Source organism: Lemur catta, chromosome 5 (genome assembly GCF_020740605.2).
Source record: "Lemur catta isolate mLemCat1 chromosome 5, mLemCat1.pri, whole genome shotgun sequence".
Lineage (NCBI taxonomy): Eukaryota > Metazoa > Chordata > Mammalia > Primates > Lemuridae > Lemur > Lemur catta.
This window is the reverse complement of record NC_059132.1, coordinates 17,044,694-17,070,304: the sequence shown is the minus strand read 5'-3', so window position 1 is coordinate 17,070,304 and position 25,611 is coordinate 17,044,694. Positions and strand designations below refer to the sequence as shown.

Below are 25,611 nucleotides of genomic sequence, written 5' to 3'. Positions count from 1 at the left end.
TTTTTTGATAAATCTTCAGGTCTCACTCAGGAATCGCTGTGGTTGATAAAAGGAGTAGTCCATATGCTTTACACACCAGACAGCCAGGCAGTTTTGACACTTTGTGGAAAGTATAGATGCGTGTTATGGATTCTCATCTGGGCAGAGAACCATCCACGCTTGGGACGACTCTGGGATTGGACGGTGCTTTCTTCCACAAAGGACTCTGCACCTCCCCAAGCTTGTAAACAAGTTGCAGTAAACACAAAATGAGGAGTCTGTCTGGTGACAGAATTGCCAGGGTAACTGGATGATGCCCAGTTAAATTTGAATTTCAGAGAAACAACAAAAATTGCTTTTAATGGAAGTATGTCGCTAATATTGCGTGGGAAATTCAAATTTAACTGGCATCCTGATTTTTATTTGCTAAGTCTGGCAACTTTACTTGGTGGCCATGTCTGTCCTCAACACCCTCTTCAGGTCCCTGAACCTAAACAGGGTAAGCGGTATTATCTCACTTTCCTCGCCATAGCGACTGGCCCAAGGAAAGGGCATGTGACTTCAGCTGAGCCAGTTAGAGTCCTAACCTGTGATGTCTAATGGTAGAATGGGAAAAGTGAAGCTCTCTTTTCTTCTGGTAGCCCAAGGGGTGGGAAAGTGAGTCTAGCACACTCCGTGCCTATGGTCCTCCCCTTGGAGATAAAGCTGCTCTCAGTCCCTTCAGGTGGCTATAAGAAAATGCCAGAAGCTAACTGGCTTTTAAACAACAGAAATTTATTTCTCATGGTTGTGGAGGCTGGGAAGTCCAAGATCAAGCACCGGTAGACGCAGTGCTGGTGAGGGTCTGCTCTCTGGTTCCTAGGTGGCACCTTCTTGCTGTGTCCTGACATGGTGGAAGGAACTAACTAGCTCTCTGGGTCCTCTTTTATAAGGATGCTAACCCCACTCATGACCTGATCACCGCCCAAGGGCCCCACCCCCTAATACCATCCCTTTGGGGTAGGATTTCAAGATATGAATTTCTGAGGGACAGACGTTCAGACCGTAGCAAAGCTTATTGACAGAGAATAAAGACAGCTCCTCAGTGGCCAGCTACTCCGTCACTTTCATGAGCAACATTCACAGCCTTTGAAAAAAATCCCCGTTTTCTATGTAAATCTAGTTAAGCTGAACTCTGAGGATCCTAAGCAGATACATAGCTACTCAGCCCAAACTCCTGAGTTGGGTGTGATGGACCATAGAAAAGGGACTTTGCCCAGGAATGCTTACAGATGGGTGTTTGCAATCAGATGCCCCAGCCCCAACTATCCCTCATGGAACATCTGGCTTTGGGCAGCCCTGTGCCTGTTAGTGGGGAGGGGGTTACAATCGCTCCACCAAACAGAGCACAGACCCCCCTTCGAAGGTGCACCTGCCTCAGGTCAGTACCTCCACAGGCAGGGCTGATCAGAGCATAGAGGAGGGAGCCTTCTCATCATGCCATTTCAGAGCCACTGTCAAAAATATCTTCTGTCTAAAAATATCTCTCCTCCTAACTGGCACCAAGCCTAAAATTTCCACCCTTAGAGTTTATATGTTTGGCTTAAATCATTAATCCTCCCTATAATCGCACATCCATTAATGGTAGAATATGTGACGTTATCGTGGGAAGGGCTGTGGATGAATTAATAATTAATATCAAGTTCCAACTGATTTTTTTTTTAATTCCATTGAAGTGGCTGGTAGTATGGAAAGCAGAATTCTGGGTGAGTTGGATGGGAGTCTGCAAACCTCTGATGTGATGGGAAAGCAGCCATGCAGGTGGCCCTGCTGAGTTTGGATGTGGGCAGTGGGTCTCTCTGATCACTGGTCATCTTGGGCAGGCAGAGTGGACACAAGGCAGGTACTGGGTGGAGAGGAGGCATGCTCCCCATGTCATCATTTCACTTGGGCCCAGGTCTGGTTCTGGCATTTATTCCTCATCTTTCCACCCTGGGTTGAACATCTCTTTTCCATATTGCATCTTCCCAGCTGCTTTGGACATCCTGCCTCTATAGGCAAAGACCTACTGCCTAGAACTGGAGGAAGTGTTTGGGATTTTTCACCTCCTCCACCTTCATGGAAGTAGACAAGAGGAGCTTGTTCCTTCCCTTCCTGTTCTCTTTCACTAATGGCTGTCTGCCCAGCCTCGACTCGTGCAACACCTGTCGTTCTCAAACTTGAGCGTTCATCACAATCACCTTCAGGGCTCGTTAATACATAGAGACCTGGGCCCCACCCGAGTGTCTGATTGGTAGGTCTGGAGTGGGGCCCAGTAATTTGCATTTCTAACAAGTTCTCAGGTGATGGCTGGTTCTGCTGGTCTGGGAACCACATCCTGAAACCACTGGCCTTGGCTGTGAGCTCTTTGAGGGCAGGAGCAGTGTCTTCCATGTCATTGTACCCCCAGAGCCCAGCTCGGTCCCCAGCAGAGTCGAAGGTCAGGAAATGCTGGTTAACTGAGCTCTAGCACGCTACATGAGCCTTTGCCCTGTTGCGGTATCCAGGCTAATCATGCAAGCACTCTGAATTTGCAGATATAAGATTAAAAGCAGAAAATACTATTGCTATCTAATGTGTTTTTTACACAGAGACATCTCCAGAATATATACATGGGAAGGGATTAGGGGTGCCATCAATCTGGGTGGAAAAGGGGAGGTTGGGGGCTTGCCTTGAAGCTCCATTTGCATAGGAAACTGTTTTTATGGGGAAAACATTTGTGGTAGCTTTAGAGAAGGTTGGTGGAAATCATTTAGCATTTCCCTACTCACCTCCCTTTCCCACCACAGTTGCCCTTCCCACCCACTTCTTAGGTTGCCACTGATTTCACACATGCATAAAATACACATACCAGGTCAGTAGACTGAGTTTCCTCCATAAAGCATAACTCCAACAGCACAGCTTCGAGAGTCAGTGCAGGAAGTTGGAAGCAAATGAGTTCAGGCACTGTGCTTTCAGTAGACATGAGTGGCCTCTCTGCCCAGGTGTCTAACCCTTCTGGGTCCTGCGACCTCATCTGTAAGATGAGTCTGGAGGAGATGATCTCTAAGTATTTTCCTATATTTCTTATTTTCTGTGATTCTAATTCACAGATTAGAATCTCCAATTGTAAAATGGGCTGTGTGCTTATAACCTCGCTGTTTGGGATTTGCAAGAGATTTTTCTCCAGATAGACCATATTGCTTCTGACAAGTCCACACAGTAACTGCTGTTTGTTGGGTTCCTAACTCTGCGTCAAGCACGGAGCTAAGTGCTTTGCATGCTTTGTTTCATTTCATGTGGCAGCCCCCCCGGGAGGTAGGGAGTTTTAAGATTCCCATTTTACAGATGAAGAAACTGAGGGTCTAAGAGGAAAAGAAAGAGAAGAGAAAACTTTCCCAGAGCCTCACAGCTGCTGAGAGCCAGGGCTGGGACCTGGATCTGAAGCCAGGTCTGCCTGACCCCAAAGCTACTCTGACCCCCACATTCTACTGTTCCCACAAAAGTCTATTTTACTCACAATGCACCTGAAATGTAGAATCTGTGCTTTAGCTAGAAGTACGCTTTCTTTTTCTAGCGCTTTTACTGTAAGAGACAGAAAGCACTATAGGCAAGTGTTCTGAGCCAAAGTCCCCAGGTTGAAAGCCCAGCTCTGCCACTACTGACAGATGACCTTGGGCAAGGTACTTAATCTCTCTCTCTTATAATTTCTTCAGCTGTAAAATGGGTATAATCAAAGTATCTGCCTCTAGAGCTATTATTCATATATTAAGTCGAACCATGTGAAATTGGTCGTTTTCTACCATATTTGATCTATGAAAATGGTAATTTCATTTAAATATTTCACTGTAAATATTTAAAGTGCTTAGAACAGAGTCTGGTACACAGTAAGCACTAATATGTGCTGGCTGTTATTCTTATTGAGAACTGCATTGAGGGTTTGCAGTATCTGGGGTATATGGTAGGTGCACAGTGATTGCTGGTGAATTTCTTAAGTTGAAACTGGGCTGCCCAGGAACACGTCTGGGGTGGTCTGGTCCAGGAGACCCCCAGGGCTGGAAGGAAGGCAGGTGGGGTTGGGGAGGAGAATAGAAGCTCTCAGATTCTAACAGATTTGAGACTCTCTTGGTGGGCCCTGGCAAGAGCCAGGAAAGCCTGCAGCGGGAAGGACTGACCCCATGGACGCAGCCACCCCGAAGCAGTTTTTATCCTCAGTTTCTGAGGAAGCACAGGAAAATCCCTAAGGCAAAGGGGGTGGGGAGTCAGGTCTTCTGGTTTGCTTGTGTTTTGCTTTTTTTACAGCTAGAAATAATGAGAAAACACAGGCTAGGGAGAGCATCCCTTCCAGCCTATTCCTCTACTGCTGGTATTTTTCCTTCTTAGACCACGGTGTGAGAGGGTTGGGAAAGTACAGCAACAGTGGTGGTTCTCTAGGAACAGAAAGACCAATGTTAAAGGTCAGATGCCACCTAGCAGGGGGTAATGTTTGCCCAGGTGTGGTGGCAATACCACTGGTAGTACCCAGCATGGCTTTGTGCAGTGTGGACAAACTTCTGTATTGCAATAGTTACGGGTTTATTTTAATGTGTCACAAAACCTTGTAACTAGTGCAGCAAGCTTTTTATTTCACAGATATTATTTTGGAGTGGGGCCAAATTGATGTAAGTTTTTTAAAAGGAGATTGATTTTGTTCCTTCTTTTTTTTCCATAATACTTTCTTATATGTTTCAAGACTCATAGCGAGTTCTGAGTTGCCTGTAAGTCTTTGTCTGTCTACAAGTTAAACAAAAACAAACACAAGTGCTAAAAAGGAGATTGATTTTATCTATTTATTTTAATTTTTTTTTATTTTTTGAGACAAAGTCTTACTCTGCCGCCCCAGGCTAGAAGAGCAGTGACATCAGCCTAGCTCACAGCAACCTCAAACTCCTGGGCTCAAGCAATCCTCCTGCCTCAGCCTCCCAAGTAGCTGGGACTACAGGCATGTGCCGCCAGACCTGGCTAACTTTTTTGTTTTTAGTAGAGCCAGAGTCTGGCTGTTGCTCAGGCTGGTCTTGACCTCCTGAGCTCAAGCGATCCTCCCACTTTGGCCTACCAGAGTGCTAGGATTACAGGCATAAGCCACCACACCCGGCAGGGAATTGGTTTTAAAATGTAGACAGGAAAAAATAGTGTAAGTGGAGCTCAGATTTAGTAAAAACCATGAACATAGTCAACAATTAAAGAAACACTGGAGGGTGGTTAAGGCTGTGTCTTCCTGAGTCTGGCTCTTAGTAGCTGGGTGAGAGTGGGCAAGTTATTTAATCTCCCTGAGCCTCAGTTTTCTCATGTGTAAAATGGGAATAATTGCTACCTCCAAATTTGTTTGGATGATGAAATGAGAAATGCCTTAAAAGCAGTTGGTAATTGAGAGCCTGGCACAACATAAAAATTTCATAGATACTGTTTATGACTATTGCCATTAGTATTCTTAGCCTGGCACACTGTAAGGCTTCAATAAATTATATTTTTTTAAACCCACGTTTTCAAGCCATTCTTTCATCCAAAAAATACTTCCTAAACACCACTGTGTTCTAAAGGTTATGCTGGTTGCTGGGGAGGGGAGGAGACTCAAAAGAGGGCAGGAAAGACTTATTCTCACCTCTCTGAGTGCTCATGGCTCAAACTTGTGAGGAGGGAAGCTGATCAGTAACTAAGTAATTAACACGTAAAGCCATAAAGACTGTAAGAAGTGTTGGTATAAAATATCCTGGGAGAGGAAATCAGCCTAGAAGAACTGTGTTAGCCACAGTGTTCTATCCTCTGTCCAAGAGGAGCATGTGCGGCTATCAGGCATGGGAAATGTGTGCAGTGCAACCAAAGAACTGAATTCATTTAAATTTAAAAACTGAAATATTATAAAATATTTTTGTGCAGCATCCTTTTATAGTTTGGGCAGGATCACATTTCACTTTAACCATTGAAAATTTAGCATCTGGATTGAGATATGCTGTTAAGTATAAAATGAAGACAGATTTTGGAGACTTTGTGTACAAAAAAAGTAATAAAACTCAATGATTTTTATGTCGATTACGTGTTGAACTGATAGCATTTTGGATATATTCAGTTTAAATATATTATTAAATTTGTTGTTAATTACTTGATGTGGTTATTAGAAAATTTCATGAGCAATTTCATAAGCAATCAATGGTGTCATGTCTCCGTTGATCGGGCAGACTGGTCCAGAGTAGAATGCATGACACTCAGGGTAGAGATCTCCGTAAAACGTGGACATTTCAGAGGAGAGACCCAACTTCGGGTTGCCTTGGACAAGTCTTTCTGACAGATGGAAAGCAAAGCTTAGGGGATCTAAGGGCACTGATTGGGGGGCTGCTTCTGGGGCTGCAGGAGAACAGAGGTGCTTCTGAGTTTTAGTCCTAATGATGGTACCTGGGCAGAGTTGCCAGATTTAGCAAATTTAGAAAATAAAATCTGGCAACCCCAGACTCAGGTATGTATGTTGTATAACTAGGTACAACAAGCCCTGGTCTCTTCATGTATAAACCAGGGATTAATCCCTACCTCGGGAGTGTCTTGTAAAGCTTAAGTGAAATCAAAGGAGGCTAGTAGGAGACACACTGAGAAAGTTTAGCCTAAAAGAGCTAAGCAATGAAAACAACTGGGGACCTTTACAAACGTGATCATCTTTCTTTAGCTCTGAACACGTGGGTGAGGGCAATCGCTCCCAGGCTGGTACTCAAGGAGATGCCACCCCCACCTGGAGGTGTATTGGGCTATGCCTGGCTTGGGGTCTTCTGTAGGGTTGGGATGGGGGGTGGGAAATAAACCCCAGGAGGAGAGAGGTTCAGTTTGAGCAGGTCGAATGTCTGTCCGCCGTCATTGCCATGCTTTGTATAAGCCAAGAACGCCACCAGTCTGCAGTGCCGCTGTCTGTTGAGGGAAATGTGTGCCTTTAGCACCAAAGAAATGTGTGCGACTTGAGTGTCACATAAAACCCTTGAAATTAGGTCTATTAAGTAAATTGTCAGAAACTCAAAATAAGTCTAATTGTGTCATTTATCTAATTGCCGCTGAAAATGTAGTTCTTTTTTATAGGTACAAGTAGTTTACGTTGCAAAAAGAAATTATCCTTTTTCCCCTCCCTAGATTAGCTTTCTCCTCATAAAAAGTTGACCATGTTGGCCAGGCGTGGTGGCTCGCGCCTGTGATCCTAGCACTCTGGGAGGCAGAGGAGGAGGATTGTTTGAGCTCAGGAGTTCGAGACCAGCCTGAGCAAGAGTGAGACTCCGTCTCTACTAACAGTAGAAAAACTTAGCCAGTGTCATGGTGCTCACCTGAAGTCCCAGCCACTTGGGAGGCTGAGGCAGGAGGATGGCCTGAGCCCAAGGGTTTGAGGTTGCAGTGAGCTGTGATGATGCCACTGAACTCTAGCCAGGGTGACAGAGCGAGACTGTGTCTCCAAAAACAAAACAGAAGCTGACCGGAGGATGTGAGAGGTGAGCAGCACTACCTTGCTTCCCAGGTTTTCATTCCCTACTGCCAGTCAGGCCCTGGGAGAGAGAACTCTTTTTTTTTTCTTTAACATGATGTTCCTTTCCATCAGAATCAGGTTTTAAATGTTTCAGGTTAGCCATGTGATATCTACTTAACTAAAAACCATTTAAGAGAGAGATCAAGCCCAATTTGCTAATACAGGATTTTTTATTTCTGAGTTAAAAAAAAAATCCTTGAGCTAACCATGTCAAAAATTAAAAATTGAAAAGGACACTGGCGGCCTCCCCGTGTGCCTAATTTGGCTTCGCTGAACAAATGACCAAACTGAGATGAGAATTACATACAGGATTTGCTCAACATCCTTATTTCTTCAGCTCATTTCTCATTCCCGAAAAAGTACCAAGTTCACATGCAGGAGGGAATGCGTCTGTATTGACCACGGCGTCATCTGACCAGGTAGACGTAGAAAACTGGGGATTTTAGATTCTGGTTGTGAATGAACTTCTGCAGTAGAAGTAATTTGTCATAGAAACTCAATTTAATGAATTTAGGACCAGAAAAGACCATAGGGCCCTATTATTGACTAATTTTATTAACAGGTTATTTTTGCTCAGGCCCTACCTTGCAAATAGTAGTAATAAAAATCTTAAGCAGGGAAGAGGAGGAGGCTTCTCTGAAGTCCCCTCATTGTCTCTTTCATAAGGCACTGTGTCACACCTAGCATCAGGATTCTCTGTCTGTCTTTGAGGAGAGGGAAGAGGACAACACAGGGAGCACTAGACAGAGTCAAGAGACCAAGGTTCGAATCCTGGCTCAGCGAGTCATTGGCTGTCATGGCCTTCGTCAGGTCATTTCCCCTGAGTAGGGCCCAGGGTCGCCATCTGTTTACACGGCGAAGGTCTGGACCAGATGACCTTTGAGACGCATCTTAACCCCAGAGGTCTCTCTAAAAGGCGGTTCAGGCAAATGGGAGAATCCCTAGGTGAATATAACCCTAGTCTTCCCTGATGGTTGGAGTGGAGATGACAATTGTCCTGCTGTGAGGTGGGTAGTGAGGTGCTCGAGAGCTCAGGCCTTAGGTGTCACAGAGCTCATGTTCAAATCCCACCTCCACCACTAACCACCTACATGTTTCTTCAGCTCCCTGAGCCTCCATTTCTTCATCTGCAAAATGGGACAGCAATCCATACACCTCATGAAATTGGTAACAACTGCTTAGCACAGAGACTGGCACATGCTAAGTGCTCAATAAAAATTAGCCACAATCACCATTGTTGTAATGTCAGAACAACCCAAGGCCCAGCAGGAAGTGAGACGTTTCTGGAACATCTCCCATGTGCCCGATCCCCCAGATCCTCACCTCCTTTGTGCCCACGACAGCCTATCCGGTCGGGGCTGTGGTTTGGATATGGTTTGCTTGGCTCCACCAAGTCTCATGTTGAAATATGATCCCCAGTGCTAGAGGTGGGGCCTGGTAGGAGGGGTTGTGTCGTGGGGGCAGATCCCTCATAAATGGCTTATTGCCATTCTTAGGGGAGCGAATGAGCTCTCACTCTTGGTTCCCACAAGAACTGGCCGTTGAAAAGAGCCTGGCACCTCCTCCTCTCTCTTGCTTCCTCTCTCACCATGTGATCTGCACACGTGTCTCCCCTTCACCTTCCACCCTGAGTGGAAGCTTCTTGTGTCCCTCGCCAGAAGCAGATGCTGGCACCATGCTTCTTGGACAGCCTGCAGAACCCTGAGCCAAATATCCTCTTTTCTTTATAAATTACCCAGCCTCAGATATTTCTTTATAGCAACACAAACAGACTGAGACAGTCAGTTTGATCGTCCCTCTCCCTATAGAGTTACATTAATAATTATAGGGTGAGAAAATGTGGCTAAGAGTACGTGCTTGGCTCTAAAACCAGCTGCCCCACCTCTCAGCCCTGCCAACACCACTGTGCCTTTTGTCTTCCTTTATAAAATGGGAATAGTAATAGTACTCACCTCTAGGCTTACTGTAACAGTCAATGAGGTAATGCGTATAAAGGGCTTAGAACAGTGCTTGACACTGAGTCAGTACTTCTCCGAAACGTTAGTTTTTATGATAGCTAAGGAAAGTGAAGCTCAGAGAGGTAAATATGTTTTGTTTGCCCAGGGTCATCTGCTTATGAGTTGTAGTGCAGGAATTTGAACCCTGATGGGCATGAACCTGGCATATCCCAGGGACCCAGGAAGGGAGGTCGTTCCGTGTTCTCTTGATTCCTAAGGCCCCTCCTGGCCTTTCTGCCCAGGGTCAGGCTGCCTGGCTGTGGGCTCCAGGGTTCAGAAAAGAGGGTTCACTGGGCACAGTGTGTTGGGGGGTGTTGGGGACTCGGGAAGGAAAATGAGCCCTTCCCCTTGCTGGCTGCAGCTGAGGGAGGCAACGTGCCCTCAGAACGGAGTGTGGCAGATGCCCTGATTGGCACATTCCTGACCCCCTCGCCACCCCTTCTTGCAGAAGGCTATTTTTCATGATAGAGTTCTCCCTCTTTGTTCCAGCACACACTGTGCATCTCGTGATCGATACAACATCTTATCCTCTAAAACATTCATAATGTCTGCTTCCTAGGGTTCCCGCGGCCACGTGCCACGTGCAGCCCGCGTCGCCTTTCCTTTGTAGTCGGTGGTCTTGCGGATCATCGGCCCCCTCTTTATCAGGGCTGCTGGTTGCTGTTCTTTAAAGAAACACCAATATTCCTCGGGTTGTCAACACCGAATGACAAGCTCAGGGGGGAGAAAGATGCATCTAGGTGTATATGTGGGGATGTGTTTTGTTATCAAAAAAGCTCTTAAAATCCCAGACCATGATTTATTTGGTGAATAAAACCTACCAATATTATCATTCTCTAAAGGTATTTTGATCACATGGGCCTTTTCTTGGAGAAAGAAAGGGCTTTTATTTCTTTCCCAGGAAAAAACTGCAGCGGGAACGGGGTGGTCTGGGGTGGGAAATGGCACCCGGGTGGCTAATGGCTCCAGGCGCGTGTTTATCTGCATGAGGATGAGCCGGCTCCCTGGACAATGGGAGACCTGACCGGCGTCGCCAGTCGGGCACGTTCCTGGACACTCCGCACAAGGAAAAGAAAGTGGCTGTGGGCACGTGTGTCTGTCTTCAGTATTGATCTGCCCGGTGACGCTGAGAGCAAAGGGGTGTGGTTAGAGGTCACCTCAGCACACCAGACACCACACACTCACAATGTCAGCAGCAGCCACCTGCCGTGCACCTGCAGCAGCGGGTTCAAGGGGGCGGGGGTAGGGATGACACCCGTCAGGGTCCCCCACGCACCCTGAAGCTGCAAGGAGCCGCATTTGTTTCCTCCAAACACAGCCATTGATTAATATTGTGCCACCTCCCACTCGCTGTCCCATCCTGAGCCTGTCATGAGGATAGATTAATGTGCTGGTCCTTCTGTGTGGATTCTTCTTGTCTCAGGAATACACTGCTCCCGGGGCCCAGAGCTGCCTCGTGCAGCTGTCACCTTGTTCCCATGGCAGATATGCAGGAGGGGACAGAAAGCCTCCCTACTTTTGTGGGAGACTAGAATTAAGAAAGCAGAAGGCAAAATCCCTGCCAAGGACCATTTTAGGACCGTGGCTGAAAGAGGGGAGCGCCTGGAGGGACGCGGGTGCGGGCAAATTTCATTCCAGGAGGTCCTGCCCGGCTTCTAGGATCCTCTTTACCTCCCTACCCTCATCCTTCCTCTTCTTTGTAATTCCTGGGCTCTCAGCTTTGCCACCATTTAGAAGCTGCAAGCTGGAAGTTGGACAGAGGCTGGTAAGTTTTCAGAGCATTCTTGGGAGATAGATGCACAAATCCCATTACTGGTAAAGGGATTTGTGGGTGTAACTTCCATGAAGTGCTTTGAAAATTCATTCCATTCAGTGTATTGCAACACTGTCTGGGGAAAAAAAAAAATAGGAGAATTCACTTCACCAAGGCAGTTAGAAAGGGATTTTGGGGGGGGCGGGGATAACACTTTAAGACTTAAATTTTTAAACTCCTTTTAAGTCTTAAGGTATTTCCAAGAATGTGATCCCTCGTGGTCCTGTTGGCATCTCTTCTCCTAGGCAGAAGGTAATTTTGGCACTGACAGCATCCCTAAAAAGGATGTCGTAGATACTTTGCAATGGGCCCCTCCTCTTGAGGAGGAAGCAGTGTGCTCAGCTGCATCCCCAAAACACAACGAGCAAACTGACCAAGGAAAACATCGCCAAATATATTGATTGTTGGCCAGCCTGGCTAGCAATTGAAGTTGCCAAGCAGATTTATTTTATGTTGACAACGGTGGTTCTTTTAAGTTAAATAACAAACTGGATGTTGACCACGGGCATATTCATAGAGACTGATGACTGCTCACAAAGGGAAGTGGCTATTCCTGAGTGAGCCCAGACAATATTTAGTGAGTAATTCTGTAGCCTCCCTGCTCTGTTCTGTCTTGGCTGAGTAGTGGTTCACTTGGAAAACTTGAATGGCTGACAACCTCCAGTGAGGACTCCAAGTGAGTTCTTAGCAGGACAACATGGGAGTTCCGAGTGCTGACTCTGACCCGTGTCGGGGTACAAATCCCAGATTTCCTGTTTACTGGCTGTGTGGTCTTGGGAAAGTCACTTAACCTCTATAGGCCTAATTGATCCATAAAATATGGATTATATTACCACCGCATGGGGTAAGAATGGGGGAAAAATGAACTGTCAACCTCTTCAAAATCCTCCACTGTTATCCCATCTCACCCAACAAAAGGCAAAGGTCCCCCAAAGATGTCCACTCCCACCACTCTGCCCACCCTCCATCCTCCGTTCTCCTTTCCTGCTGACTCCACTCCAACTTGGAATGCTCTTCCCCATGTCAGCAGCAACTGCTTTCTTGGCTTCCTTTAGGTCTTCGCTCAAATGGTCCCCATCACAGATGCCATCCTTGACCCAGTCTATACTAGAGAGGAAAAAAACAATACTTTCAATTCTCTACCCCCATTACTGCTTTTCACTTACATGTTTCATCTCCCACTAGAATTTAAGTTCCATGACAGCAAAGACTTTTTATTAACTGCTTTGTTCCTGGTACCTAGGACACCCCTCACACACAGTGGGTGCTCAATAAATATTTGCCGAATGATGTAAATTGAATAAACACTGCCTGTAAAGTAATTAGCCCGATACACGGCACACTGTCAGAACAAATGTCACCGGCATCATTGAGGAGACTCGTTTACATGTGTTGATTTTCACTGCTGACTGCGAAGGGGCCTTTACGGCTGCCCGTTCAAGCTCAGGGGTAGCAGTTGCGCATGTTAGCCCTGATTATTCCACTGTGGTTCTCTCCTCTCCGCGGTGGCACTTTTGGAATTGGCTGCATTTCCCATAGGAGCCCTGGCACTGTTGACTTAATTGGCTGGCGCAAAGGCAGGGAGACCCAGCTCTGACCCTTCCCGTCGTCCTACTTGGTCTCTGAACGAGCGTTGCCCTCGTCTCCAAGGTCCTCGTGAATCTGACGGCACGCTGAGCCCCAAGAGCCAGCAGGCTTGGCTCCCTCCTCCCGCTCCCTAAGCTCTGCCTGGCCCGAGGTCTTCCATTTTCAAAGGGAAAGCCCAATCTCCTCCTCGGGTTATATATCGACAAGCCTGATCTTTAAAGATACCCCTGCTCCTGGGGGCCTACTCAGCAAACACAGAGCAGCCGTGGGCTCCATGTTTGCCCTCTTTGACAAGCAGGGGCTGAGCCGCTCGCTGGGAAGTATCGCTGACATATTGATTGACTCTCTTGTCAGGTTGGTCCTCTGCCAGCCAAGGACCATGGAAGGTTCTAAATGGCACCCAGCAGGGCCCACACATACCCTAATTGCTAGTTCAGACAACCCCCATTCCAAGCTGCCACTTTCCCGGGCCTGGAATCTCCCTGTCGCTGTGGTTGCTGGAGAATTCTCAGTGGCCTGCAACCAACCCCACCCATGACCTTGCTCTTGCTGTTGGCTCCCTCTGAGTACTTCTTTTGGGGCCCATCTGGCACAAAAACGACAGCAACTTCTATAAGAAAACATCACACCCTAATAGGCCAGGTAGAGCTGTTTATTATTCTTACTGAAATCCTGAAACCGGGATCTGTGTGTGGTCCGGCCATCCCGCCTCGGCTCCTTGTCAGCACTTGATGAAAGTTTTCTCCAATTAGCCAGAGGGAGACGTGCAGAGTTTGGCTGCCTGTTGTGTTTTCAGTGGCTGGTTTCCCAGCTGCCACCTGGATTCCACTAGCTTCCACTTGGAGCCCTTCTGTGTCCCATCCTTGCTGACCCAAGGAGCCCCCGTGTTCATCTGAGGGTCTCTCTGGAGCGGAGCCTGTCAAATCATGATGAATTGTACTCTGTGGCCGTCCGTGGTGGGGGAGTAACGTTAGAGGGAGGGCCTCCCAAACTCATTGCACTTTTGATCCTAAGATGGTCTGAACCAGGCCTTTTGGGGTGACCTGCTGGAGCATTCGTGGGGGGGGGTGGGCAGGGAGGGAACCATCCCGGTGCATCCAAGATCTCTTGATGGGTCCAGCATTTACATGAAATCTTAAGATGAAGCAGCAATAACTGGCTACTCTGAGGTTTCTCAGCTTTCTAAGTCAGCTCTGAGAGTAGATTAAAATTGGAAGTATTATGACATAATGTTTAAAGAGCTATTTTTTGTTGTTCATAGAAACAAATATAGTAGCCCAAAATACATGCTAATTCTTTCTGGCTGGATTTCAGAAAGGATCCTAACCCAGTAAAACTTAAAGGAATGCACAGATCTATTGTATAAAAATGGCATTTCCTACTTTCCTTATGAATAAATGTATTAGCCAAGGTCAAGGTCACTGGGGGTGGGGGGAACTCTATTGTCCATAGAATTGGTAACTGGATCACTATGAAGTATGAAGCAGATAACTACCTCCCACTGTAATTTCCTTCTGATTCTGAAATCCCCCTGTGGTCAAACTTCACGGTCAACCATTTCCTCATCTGTGAAATGGGGATTAGGGTAGTATCTCCCTGTGAATCTTAAGACTCTTTTTTTAGTTTGTTTTTTGGAGACAAGGTCTTGCTCTGTTGCCTGGGCTACAGTGCAATCATCATAGCTCACCTCAACCTCACACTCCTGGGCTCTTGTGATCCTCCATCCTTGGCCTCCCAAAGTGCTGGGATTACAGGCGTGAGCCACTGCTCCTGGCCCAAGATGAGACTCTTGAGGTATCTGTAGAATGTCTGCTATGGTACCTGGCCATAGAAGAGGTCCAATGATTGGCAGCAGGTATGGATATACTGATAATCAAAATAGCCTTCCCTCTGCAGACGAGTCCACGTGGCTACCAGCGCCGTTTCATCACATCCTTGACACCTTGGCACTGTGTCCTCTTTTATCTAGAAGTGCATAATGTCCTTCAATCCAGCCCCCTGAATCTGCCCCCAGGTATCATTATCTATTCTAATAAACATCCAGGGAGTGCCTTTTATATTCAAGACTCTCCGGCTGACCTTCTGGGGGTTGCAAATGCATAACCTCTCTCTGGCCCTTAAGGAGACATTATTCTACCTGCAAAGGAAAACCTTTACAAAAGGTAAAGGGAGAGACTGAGAGACTGATTTCTCAGCCCAAGCCATAGAGCAAATCAGGATCAGAATAAGAAATGGGTTCTCGTTAGTCAGGAAGCTCATTTACTTCACAGGTCCCCTGGGTCTCCATCCTTAGGACACTGCAGTCCCTCCCTACAGGCCAGAGATGCAGTCTCATCTTCTTACTCAAGTAAGAGAGAAGGAATAGCTGATCAAGGGAGAAAAAACAAAAACAGAAGTGCCAATAAAAACCTATTTCAGACACCCCTAGAAAACAAGAGAAGGTGGTTATACCCCTGATATAATTCTCACTTATTTACTTAACGTTCAATTCAACAACAGAAAATATGCCCAAACTTGAGTTTCATTTTTGTCGAGTTGCTCCTGCTGGGAGGACAGGTCTCACGCTCGGCAGATCTGGCTTTTCCCCTTCTCCCATCTCCATCTCGCTTTCTTATTTTTCTTTTCCCTTCTGGGAGTTGTCTGAGAAGTTACTGGTATGCTCTGACCCTCACTCTTTCCACCTCATCTGTAGTTTTCTTCTTTTCAGAATACGTTTCTTTTTAATAAGGAGATGCCATGGAACCCAAAACAAAAAAAGGGTGGGGGGGGGTCAGGTGGGAAGAAATGCTTGAAAACGGAGCTCGGTCGCACGAATGTCCTCGTGATCGGTGACGTCGGGGTTATTGTTTCCCTGCTGCTCTCCCAGAGCTGACGGCTGCAATATGTTCTGCACCTTGGAGTGACAAGACGGAGCACTGTAAGAGCAGAGCGGTTTTGACAAGACTTTTCACATGCATGGGGCATTGGGGAGGTTGTCGTCTTTCCCTGACAGGACCCACCGCTTCCTACCAAAGACGTAGAAATCAAAGCTTTGTTAGGCGTGGGCCTCAGCTACACACCTGCGGTAGCAGTCGGCGTCTGTCTTAAAACACAGAGAGACCCTCCTTGGAAGAACCGAATCTCCAGCGCAGCAGCTGCTGGCTCGAGGCAAGCCCCGCTAACCTAATAGTATCACATTTTTTAAGAAAAAAATCATTTAAAAATAGCTAATTCCTTGGCTCTCTTCACCTGGTAATTACAAATCAGAAGCTATCCTTATCTCGAAGCCGCCACGATGAGTTCTCATTTCCTGACCTCTGTACAGTGAAAATATGTCATTATTTGAGGCGGCGGAATCTGGTCTCTTCAAGCAGGTGACCTAAATATAACATAAACTACAGGAGAAAATTAGGTGTTACCCCGGCAGAAAGTGTACAGGAAATGTCACTTATTCTTATGAGTATTTATCATCTCGGGAAGTGGCGACCGTGGGCCCCGTCCGTCAGAGGAAGGTATAGAAGGGAGCCACGGGTCTAGGATGGAGTAGAGTGTCCGTGGGACGCACAAACACACACGGGGCCACCTCGCCACCTCCATCTGCAGCCATCCGTCTGAGCCGCACGGTTTGAAGATGGGTTTTTTTAACCCTAATAGAACGCAGCCTGACTTTAAGTGGTAGTAAGCATGCAGAATTAATTGCCGTGTGAACAATTTCCTAAGCATTGTTAATTGTGTTTCCTGTGGTTAATTGTTTCTCCCATCCCCGCGTCAAACTCCAAACCTTTCCCTGTCAACAGCCCTTTCTCTCCTGCGGTGATGGAAACGCAGCAACGGCGTCAACCTGTGTCCACTTGCAAATGCCAGACGTGGCGCCGGTATTGTTGGGACGGGAAACGTGCAGGGCAATGAATTCCTTATTTATTCGCAAATGGAGCATTTCTGACATAAGGGCTTTGCAAGAATACAGGTGGTGGGGTTTGCCTTTCGTTGCACTTAGTAAAGACGAGAGCCATCAGGAATAAGTATGTGTTGAGTTTGCTGATCCCTTTGTGGGCAGTTGGCACAGGCAGAGTGACAAGGAAGACCAGAAGTTTGTTGGGAGCTTTGAGGAGCACATGGAGGGGAAGACTTCTGCCGATGTGCTCACTTCCTTAGCAAAGAAGAGGCAGTGCGTCAGAACTCCTTGTCTCATTCCTTTCTTTTTTTTTTTATATCACGGATTTGTGTGTCATCCTTGCGCAGGGGCCATGCTAATCTTCTCTGTATCGTTCCAATTTTAATATACATCTCTGGTAAAGTGAGAGGCAGAGACAGAGAGAGAGAGAAGAAACAATATTAATATTTTCAGGAAAGGACACCATTCCACTACCCTACTCCCACCCTAAGCTTTTCCACAATGCGCTGAAAGGTATCCACTTATCATGAAGAGGGGTGGGAAGGAAAGACGTTTTCAGAGTCTGAAATAGTCAGGGAGGTAGGCTTTGCAATGGGCCCGTAGCACTTCAGATCCCCTAGCTGCATTGATATTGCAAAGCAGGTAGAGTAGACCAACAGGCAGGTACCCTTTGGGTAGCCACCTTTGAAGCTGACTGACATTTTGAGCGTGTAGTTTGGGGAAACCCATCTTGCCAGTGCCCCTGGACCCGCTGTCTGAAAGCAACTGTGTCCAGAGTGCAGGAAAGGATGGATGCGATGGAGCAGTCCTCTCCGCTGTACCCTGATTCCAGGGGGGCCGTTTCCCCTCTGGGGTGGCACCATTTCGAAGAGCTGGGCAAAGTTTTCTCCTCCCTCCTCCACCCCCCAGGAGAGATCTCCCCCGAAGACTTTGAGCAGAAGCACCGAAGGAGGAGCCCTCACCACCCAGATCCACAGCCTTTCTGTATTTAGCTAATCCCTGCGGCCCGGGGCGAGCCATTTTTGAACTGCAGCTTCCTTAAAAGGCAATCGCTTGGAAAAAGGCACCTGGCCCTCCCCCTTGACATTTGCATTGCTGAATTATCTATTCATATTTTCATTACTTTGTCTCTCCTGCAGCAATGCATCTGCTCGGACTCAATTGGCAACTCCAGCCGGCAGATGGACACACCTTTAACAATGGGATAAGGACCGGCTTACCAGGAAACGATGATGTGGCAACAATGCCATCTGGAGGCAAAGGTGAGGTTACAGCTGCTGCTTGCCCTCTTGAGGTCACAGGAAAATTCAGGGCTCTCACCGGCTGGTTCAGGCTTTCTAATCCAAATCTTGGAAGGTATGCAAAAAGAAAAAGAAAGGGGAAAAAAAATCGTTGCCTTTCATAGGTGCCCCCGTTAAAAGCTGTTTGCTGTTCCTGTCTGTTAGCTGTGTTTGGCTGGATCACTCGGAGCTGGCACGGTGCCTGCTCGAAGCAATGTGCATACCTATGCTATCTGCAGCAACTGGCACCGTCTCGAGCTACTTGAAAGCATCCCAGGGCCTGGGCAGAAGCAGCAGCCACGGCAGCAACAGCAGCAGCTGGAGCGGCAGCAGCAGCAGCAGCAGGAGAAAGTCCTGCCTAATCAGAAGGCAGAGAGCAGCAGGCAGCACATGCCACTAGACTGGGTCCCTCTCCCAGGAGGAGACATCCAGCCTCCCTGGGGAGGGAGCGTGCCTGGCTTGGCATGAAAGAGAAAGGCTCAGAGCTGTGGAGCTGTTCTGCTTTCAGGGGGAATAGAAAGGAGTTTTGACAACTCGGCAACAAAGCTTCTCTTCTCAGAACAGTGAAGGGGACAATAGAAATGTTTATTGAAGCAATCAGGCAACTCTATACTTGCAGGAAAAAAAAAAAACAAGTGCTAACAAGGTGCTAAGAAGGGGGAGAGAAAACAGAACCGTGGGGAGGTGGGGACATGGAGCAATTAAACAACACGCACAGCCAATGGCACAGTTAGCCAGGCTGGCACGTGGCAGGGTGTGCTCACTTCAGGATGGAAGTCGCAAACGAGAGAGATTGTATTGAAGGGTCTCTCCAAACACGCAGTCTTCCACCCTGCCTCTTAGCACACACGGCCAGTTCAGCCCCACATTTCCGAAAATACCCCACAGGGATATTTCAAAGAAGATAAAAGGAAGCAGCATTTCTTAGGCAGCTATTCTGTGCCAGGCATAGCATTGTGTAACTTCAGCAACTCTAAAGGAATTTATCTCTGAGATTCTGAGGCCCAGAACGTTATAGAAACTTATCCAAAAGCAAACAAGTGAGCAGGTACAAATTTGAACTCAGATGCCCTGTGCAGCTTTGGGCAGGATGCTGGAGTTTTCCTTAGATCAGTCATTTTCCACAGAGAAGATTCTGGAATTCATCCGCCCTCAGAGATGTACATTAGTCATCCTGAGATGCTAATGCTGCTTAAATTATTCTCCCCAGAGCTGTCCTAATGCTTCGAGTATGACTTTTTTGTCTTTTTATCCCGTCTTTAAGAATCGCTCTACTCATCTGTCATGATCATAATACTAAATTACCTTTAAGTAAGCATGAAAAAGTTTTATCTGAGGATGAAATTATATGCTTTCCATTACTGGGTAAGTAAAACTAGACCGAAATATGAAAAGTACATTTTGCCTTAGCTGACCAAAAAGCCCAGAGCCAAATTTATTAGCCTCAGGTTTGGAATCTGTTCACCTCCAGTTCCTAACCCCATCCACTCTTTCAGTTTTCTCTACGGCAGTGGTTCTTAGCCTGGGTGTTTGGCAATGTCTGAAGACGCTTTTGATTGTCAGAATTGGAGGGGAGTGGGACTGGCATCTAATGGGTAGAGGTCAGAGATAGTGTGAAAATCCTACAATACATAGGACAGCCCCCTCTGATGAAGAATTATCTCTGTCCCAAATGACAACGGTGCTGCCCTTGGAAAACCTGCTTCAGGGGGTCTCTGATATGTTTTATCCATGAGTGTCCTTTACTCTTCAAGTCAGCACCCCACCCCTTCAGAAGAATGCAGAATGTACATTTGAAGTGAATATGCATATTCTGTCAGCTGGCACAGGGATATATTTTATGTGTGTATACACTGGGAAGTTATATACAAATGGTTTTGTTGGTTTTTTTTTTTTTTGAGACAGAGTCTCACTCTGTTGCCTGGGCTAGAGTGCCCTGGCGTCAGCCTAGCTCACAGCAACCTCAAACTCCTGGGCTCAAGCGATCCTCCTGCCTCAGCCTCCCGAGTAGCTGGGTGGACTACAGGCATGCACCACCATGCCCAGCTAATTTTTTCTATATATTTTTAGTTGTCCATATAATTTCTTTCTATTTTTAGTAGAGACAGGGTCTCACTCTTGCTCAGGCTGGTCTTGAACTCCTGAGCTCAAACAATTCACCCGCCTTGGCCTTCCAGAGTGCTAGGATTACAGGCCTGAGCCACTGCGCCCGGCCAACAAATGCTTTTTAAATCATGTCCTCCACACATGGGAATCACTGGCCTGCCCTGGTCCCCATCGGTGAAGATCAGCCCCCCTCCCCTTTGTGATTAAGCTCCATTCCCCACCACGCTTTTGCTTCCCGTACCAGCCTGGGCAGGAGGCAGAAGAAAACTTCCCCCTAGAGAATAGGTCCTAAGAGGACGTGTCTGTAAATTAACAAATGAAGAAACACTTTCCATTGTGTCTTTGGAAAGACTAGAATTTTTTCCCTCGTGTGCAACATGTTTTTGGAAATGTCATGTGAGTTGCATAGCATCACAAGTTCAGATATTTTCCAAATGAGTTATGAGACAGACAAAATGTTTGCCATATCACTGTCCAGTGAATTTTGTCAATAGGATACATACGAAAAAGTGTGAAAATTTAACATTGCTTAAAGATGAAATAAAACTCAAAACACTTCCTTTCTGAACACCGAAATGGTACTCAGCAGATGACTAAAGATAATCAGATTTCTTCCTAAGTTGTTTTAAAGAGTGACTTATAAAATGACTAGAAAGGCTGCAGTTTTCTCCTACACACCTATCTCTTTTGTCCAAAGTGACCTTGAGTTTGAATTTCTGTGCCCAGTGACCTCCCAGCTCCCCTCCACCCAATTCTATACATTTAGACAACGCGAATCAATTCCAATCGACTACTTTTCCAGTGTTTCAAAGAGACAATCAAGATATATTGGCAATAAGTTAATTAAATAACACCCCCTCCATTTTTTTGCGGTATACAATAATCTTTCAGTCCAATAATGTTTTAATCAAGATACACAACACATTGCCAAGGAGGTTAATCTTATTAAGCAATTACTGGGTGAGTATCCAACAGGAGCAAATTAAAATGTAAGCAAAACACAGGCATGCGAGTCCCATCTAAGGTAGCCCATCAATAGAGATTTCATTACCTGGTCTTTAGGAGTATTTACACTCTTCAGGTTTGGAAACGAATCTAATAGACAGGGCAGCCTACACACTCTGATATGTTAGTGGAAACAAAGCACTTGATTAATTAGTTGGGAGAGTGTGTTCTTTGGGCTTTGTCTTCCTTTCCCTTTTCCATTTGTTGTTGTCCAGGGTTTATTTTTTTTTTTCCCAGCTCTCCTTCAATTAAACCTTAACGTGGACGGTTGTTGGGTTTCACAAAAAGAAGAGGGAGCACACAGCCTGCCAGGATCACTCACCATCTTGTGTGTATTTCTATGTTAAATGGAATGAACTCATATATCTTCATTACAAGGGCATGGAGCACTTTTTCTATAGATCTGGGATTAGATAAGACTTGAGAATGAAGATTCAATACGGTATTCTGACCTGGTCGGATAACATAAGGGAAGCCAGTTTGACTGGCTAGGCCCAGAGACAGGGTATACAAGGAATTGCAGAGGGCACATTGTATGTACCCAATTAGTGCATAAATTTTAAGAAAGAATAAACTCCCAAGTAGAATTGCTTGGATCATTCTCAAGACATATCACTCATTTTAAATTCAAGGTGTCTTCTCTATCAAGGGTCAGCAAACTACATCTCATGGACCAAATCTGGCCAGCTGCCTGTTATTGTAAATAAAGTTTTATTAGAGCACAGCCATGCCTATTCACTTGCCTGTTGTCTGTGGCTGCTCTCAGAATACAATGGTGGAGCTGAGTAGTTGCAACAGAGACTGCATGGCCCACAAAGCCTAAAATATTCACTATCTGGCCCTTAACAACAACAACAAAAATTTTATGATTACTCTAGATCATTCCCAAACCCATTTCTACTTTTCTAGAACTTTTTCTCTAACTACCCAAAATATAGGAGACCAGAGAGAAAGACCAAACTCCCAATACATCAGTTTTCCCTTCTTGACCAAGTACTGGTTATAATATATTCTTGGTAGCTTTGCATTAAGAGATCCTCTGTAATATAGGAGTCTGGAGCTGGTCTGGATACAAACAGCAACTCCATCATTTAGCAACTGCGTGACCATGAGCAGGTCATTTATCCTCTCTCAGCTTCTAATTCCTCATCTGTGAAATGGAAGTCCTTTATAAGCTTGCTGTCCAGCATAAATGAGATAACCCTTGTAAAACATTGCATGTAGTATCAGGCACTTAAGTGTTTAACGAATCTCGGTTATTGTCACTGATGTCATCATTCCATCTCTCAGCTGGTGCATTTAACAAACAGCCTTCCACTTCTTAGGGGATGCTGTATTTTCCAAAGGTGAAGACTGCCTGCAGAATGTCATGATAGACAGTAATACCACTTCATCTTTTTCCTTTACCTTCTAAGAATTAAAAAAAAAAAACCCAGATCAGGATTTCTTCCCAAACATTTGCTTGATGAGGTCAGTGGGAAGCAGGACTTCCTATTCCAAAGGCCGGTGTGTCGAATGAGCTGGCCTCCTCCCCACAGCCTACTTGTCTCCTTCCAGCTTGAGTTCCATCACTGCCAGCCTGTCTGTTTTAAGCCCTACCATTCTCGGTTTATAACTCAGCTGTAAACATTTATTTGTGCCTGGAGCACATTTCTTTCCTACCCTTTGAAAAAAAAAAAAAATCAGAATTTCCAGATGGTATGCAAGTTGGAAAAAAATGGCAAAGACTGTTATTCTGTTTAGAAACATGTTTTTCTACACTTGCCCTTTCAGCAGAAACTTCATAATGATTTTTACTAGTTGGCTTAATGCATGGTAGTAGGAGCCAGATTAGCAGGGAGGTTGGTAAATTCTTCCTCTGGCTCTCATCAGCCTCTCAATGAACACAGCCCAGGGTTTCAGAATGATCACTTCCCTACATGGGGCTTTTCCAAAGTCAGTGAAGTTCCCATAAGGGCTAAGGGTCATTATATTTGAGCCAAACATCCCATTACTGCATGTCTACTGGCAAATATACCAACTTGCCTACCACCGACACAGCAACTCCCTCATTTTGGAGGCCATGTTATTCTGCATTGTTACAGATGGCTGCCACTTATGTGTACCACGTTGGTGGGGTTTTGCATCTGATGGCCACCCACGGCCCCATTCTATGTTGCATGGTTTCCGTTGCACACAGCGTCATGGTGGCTTTACACGGGCTTTGATAAAGAGATCCAATATGCCCCCCTCTGCACTTGCCACACTCTCAGAGTTAACTGGTACACCCAGAGATCTGGGCTCTGCTCTCTGAATACTTCCCTCTGTGTATCCTATGTATAGTCAGCCCTTCGTAGCCTCAGGTTTCATGTCCACAGACTCAGCCAAACTCAGAGTGAAAATATTTGGGGGCCGGGCACAGTGGCTCACGCCTGTAATCCTAGCACTCTGGAAGGCTGAGGCGGGCAGATTGTTTGAGCTCAGGAGTTCGAGACCAGCCTGAGCAAGAGCGAGACCCCATCTCTACTAAAAATAGAAAGAAATTATATGGACAGCTAAAAATATATATAGAAAAATTAGCCGGGCATGGTGGCGCATGCCTATAGTCCCAGCTACTCAGGAGGCTGAGGCAGGAGGATCGCTTGAGCCCAGGAGTTTGAGGTTGCTGTGAGCGAGGCTGACGCCAGGACACTCTAGCCCGGGCAACAGAGTGAGATTCTGTCTCAAAAAAAAAAAAAGAAAGAAAAAGAAAAAAGAAAGGAAAATATTTGGGGGAAAAAAAACAATTAAAAAACGCAAATAAAAATCAATATAGTACAAACATTATTTACATAGCATATACATTGTATTAGGTACTATAAGTAATCCAGAGATGATTTAAAACATATGGGAGGATATGCATAGGTTATAAGCAAACACTGTACCATTTCATATAAAGGACTTGAGCACCCACAGATCTTGGTATCCACAGGGGTCCTGGAACCCATCCCCTGCAGACTGCAAGGGATGACTGTGCATAGCACAGGATCTGAAATGCATTCAGCATAGTGGTTAGATATGTGGGTTTCAGAGTTCATCAAACGTGGCTTTTGATCCCAGATCCACCGTTAAAGAGCTGTGTGACCCTAAGCAAGTCACTTACCTTCCATGAACCTCAGTCTTTTCATCTGGAAAATGGGAAAAATTATGAGGGTACCAGGAGATGATGTGGCTAGTAATAACCACTCAATACATTGTAGCTACTATCAACATTATTAGTAAACTAAACTACATGTTAATGTAGAAGCAAGTTCACCCAAACAGAGCTATAAATATTTGTTAACACTCCTAGTGGCAAAGAGTTGACTGTTTTTATCTAAGGCAACAAATTGAGGTTTCAGAAGATGTAAAGGCCACGTATAGTCCCAAGAGCTGAAGGATTTTATAAAAAGCATCATTGCTGTGTGATGACGCGAACACCGTCACAGGTGCAGTGACTTCGGGATGGTGCTCTGTCCCTGCAGGAGAGCAGCCACCAGCAGGGGAGAGCTGTGGAGCTGCTGCTGTCTCAGATGAGCTATGTTCTTGGTCAGTGCATCTAAGGTCCTTAGAAAAATCTTTTCACTTATCCATTGGTTAAACAGAACCCTCAGATGGTTGTCCTGATTCCCAAATAAATGGAAGTGAGGTGTAATGACTGTAGCAATATTCTGGATTCAACTTTATTTGCAATAGATAAAAATATGTGAGGCAGGATAATCTGCAAGGCAGATTTATGCTGAGGCCTCCGGAGTTGGGTTGAGTTAGAAAGTATTAATATGAGGCTTCATTTCCCCGATATGACTATGAGTCCATTCCCTTTATCACTTGTTTGGGGAATAGTTTCACTGTTTCCATAAATGAATTATGGCAACATTTTCTGAAATGATTAGCCCCTAATGTGGCTATGGAAGGCTGTCGTTTTGCCCGACATCCGTCTTATTTAACTGGTTGAAATTTTAGGTACCTGTTTCAGAAATAGGCAATACTTTCACATTTACATGAGCAATCTTCCATGGAGTTACAGAGTTGGACTGTCCTGTAAAATTGATCTTTAGAGTGTTGGCTCTAAAAGCTCAGAAATCTCATCTTTAAGCTAGAGATGAACCATTGTGTCTTAAGCATCTGCTTCTCAGGGCAAAATGATCATCTCCACTTTTCACTGTGCAGCTCATGGACAGACAGAAACGTTTGCCATGGAAGCCCCAGCTCTGGGAGATGTGGGCTGGACTTGGTCCTGCTGCCAGGATGCCATGTCCGGCATTGTCCAGAACCCAACCATACTGGCCAGGCTTTCACAGAATGAACACAGGATGCCATTTATGCATCTTCTCCTGATACTCCAAATTCAATCCCAAACTGAGGCCGTGGGACCCTGGGCTGTACACTGCCTGGATAAGGGATGATGGGAATATGACATATACCCCAGCTCTGATGTTGACCAG

General features: G+C 45.9%; 1 protein-coding gene and 1 non-coding gene across 5 annotated transcripts in view; one reads left to right on the top strand and one right to left on the bottom strand.

Moving 5' to 3' along the window:
• Positions 1-25,611, top strand: part of TENM2 (teneurin transmembrane protein 2) — a 1,161,672-nt gene that overhangs the window by 960,049 nt on the left and 176,012 nt on the right. For all 4 annotated transcript variants that reach the window (XM_045551217.1, XM_045551218.1, XM_045551220.1 and 1 more), the window contains one exon: positions 17,918-18,040. In XM_045551217.1, coding sequence (XP_045407173.1) covers positions 17,918-18,040 — 123 coding nt within the window. The remainder of the gene's footprint in view (positions 1-17,917; positions 18,041-25,611) is intronic.
• Positions 17,081-17,187, bottom strand: LOC123638983. The gene has a single exon (XR_006735553.1). It is a non-coding gene; the product is annotated as a U6 spliceosomal RNA (small nuclear RNA).